At 53.3% G+C, this 2,105-nt stretch overlaps 1 protein-coding gene across 1 annotated transcript; it reads right to left on the bottom strand.

Annotated features, from left to right (window-relative positions):
• Window positions 1-119: 119 nt before the first annotated feature.
• Window positions 120-946, bottom strand: Pmar_PMAR021651 (major latex allergen Hev b, putative; the record flags this gene model as incomplete). The annotated part of the gene is made up of 4 exons (XM_002787252.1): window positions 120-280; window positions 329-559; window positions 611-854; window positions 909-946. Coding segments are annotated over 4 exons (674 nt in total), but the record flags the coding sequence as incomplete, so codon positions are not given.
• Window positions 947-2,105: the final 1,159 nt, after the last annotated feature.

The following is a 2,105-nucleotide window of genomic DNA, read 5'->3' as shown; positions in this document are numbered from 1 at the left end:
TGCCATCATCATTGATGGACCGTCGAACCTCGACAGACTTCCCCATGATGACATGAGGCGCCGCTGCCACACACCCTAAAGAAACTTATATTTCCCCACCACCGCATAGGTCCACTTACAAGCATCTGTTCTTAGTCTCGAACGTGACAAAGCCGAAGCCTCGACTTCGTCCCGTGAACCGGTCCATCATCACCACTGAATCTTCTACTGGACCGAACTGGCTGAAGTACGCATCCAAAGCAGGCTTATCGGCTTCACGTGGGAGACCGCCGACAAAAACCTAATCACACACACATGACATATACGGGCCCAGTTGAGTACGTGATACCTTCTTAGTGTCATCTCCCCTCCTACCGGGCGGCCCATCATAACGAGGAGCAGGAGCAGAAACCCCCGGGTTGTGCCCCATCGGAGGCGTTTGACCAGGTGCTGAGGCGATCTGCTCTGGTTGTATAGCTGCAGCCGATGCAGTAGCAGCAGTAGCGGCTGCGACGCCCATAGGAGCAACTGGGGGCTCCTGTTGAGGAGTAGGAGCGGAAGGCAAAGGGACGGGAACAGCCTGCCATACACGAGGTATAATAAGTGCATATCAATACCGACTAGGGCTCACCTGGGGTTGTTCCTGTACAGCAGGCTCGATAGGCTTCTCAGGCGTCGGAGCTTCGACGGTCGTTACGACTTCCTGTGCTTCGGCAGGGGTAACAGCCGGTACGCCAGCTTCCGAGAGTGATGCCTCTGTGCTGGGCTCAGCGGGGGACGCCTCCGTCGACACCTCAGCCGGAGTAGCTTCATCGGTGGGCCCAGCCTCTGCTGGGGTGGTCTCCGGAACAGTAGGTGAGTCGGCAACAGGTGCCCTGAACCCGAACAATACGATGACTCTGAACCAGGCACTTCAAGAAAGAGCCTACTCTGTAGTAGTCGGGACGGTTGGTTGCTGTTGGTCCATGTTAGGAAGGAAAGAGGGTAGCCGACTAGATGAACTCCACAGAGGATGAATCTCGATAACGCCCCCACCAACACAATGACCACGACGATAGACTAATAGCAGCGGTTGAGACATTCACGTGTAGGGGCAGTCCGACTTGTCGTGATAGGCACCTCTTGAAGATGTCTCCGAAAATACAAGTGCGTATCCTATCAAGATCATTCGTCCCCATCTGGACCTACTTTGTATCTTTAAAGCTGAGTACCCGAACCAATACCACACTTCTGCCTTTTCTGACAAGTCCCTCGTAGATAAAGCTACCGAGATCACTGCTTTCTATCATCCAGCAAGGAGCAGCGCTCGGGCTCGAGTTCGTTTGATATTCTACAGCTGTTCTAAGCTCGGTCGTGAAACTCGTCCAAGAGTAATTCCCTCCTTGCCGCGCCTAGTGGCTTAGTAGGGCGACCACCAGCATGAGGAGTGTGTGATTTACGACACCCCCTATGGGTCCGCTATCAGCCGCTCAGTAGCCGCTCGCCGGGCAAGTCAGCGGACTGTCGGTCACAAAGGGGAAACTCATTAAGGAACCTCTGATAGAGATCACATACCTCCCTGAGCGATTGTGTGGTCGAGATTGCTCCTAACAGGAACGACTCTCACGGCGCTATCCCAAGGAATTGTCGACAACCTGAGGGAGGAGTGGTACTCATCTAGGCGAACCACCATTACCCGTCATGCGGCCGATGAGGCTTCGAGCATCTGGAGTCCCAACACGAGGGTAATCTGCATGAGTGGTCGAAACGGGTGTATGCCGCGGATAATATGGGCTTCTCTTTGACAGATGATAACGGTCCTCACCTACAGAGCTTATTAGTGCCTACTGCGCTGCCGATCTCCCATTTGGTCGTGTGCGGGTACTGTGAGCATCGCTCCGCTCAGGAGAAAATGTAGTTCGCGGAGTTGCAGGAACTACAAGTGACCAAGATCGTTTGCTGGTTCTTCAGTAGACTGTGAACGCAAGGGCTGACTTGGGTCAAAGGTCGACTTGATACAGCTCTTAGTTAGCAAAGTTCGGACGGAGAACCGAACTAGCCCAAAACAAGTAGTTAACAAATCCAAAGTCGTGACACACAGAAAGTGACGTGACGTCGAATAGATTAACTAATCGATAGGCGAGCCA

The sequence above is a fragment of the Perkinsus marinus genome (genome assembly GCF_000006405.1).
Source record: "Perkinsus marinus ATCC 50983 genomic scaffold scf_1104296929630, whole genome shotgun sequence".
Lineage (NCBI taxonomy): Eukaryota > Perkinsozoa > Perkinsida > Perkinsidae > Perkinsus > Perkinsus marinus.
Note: the sequence above shows the minus strand (reverse complement) of the source record. Positions and strands in the feature narration are given on the sequence as shown.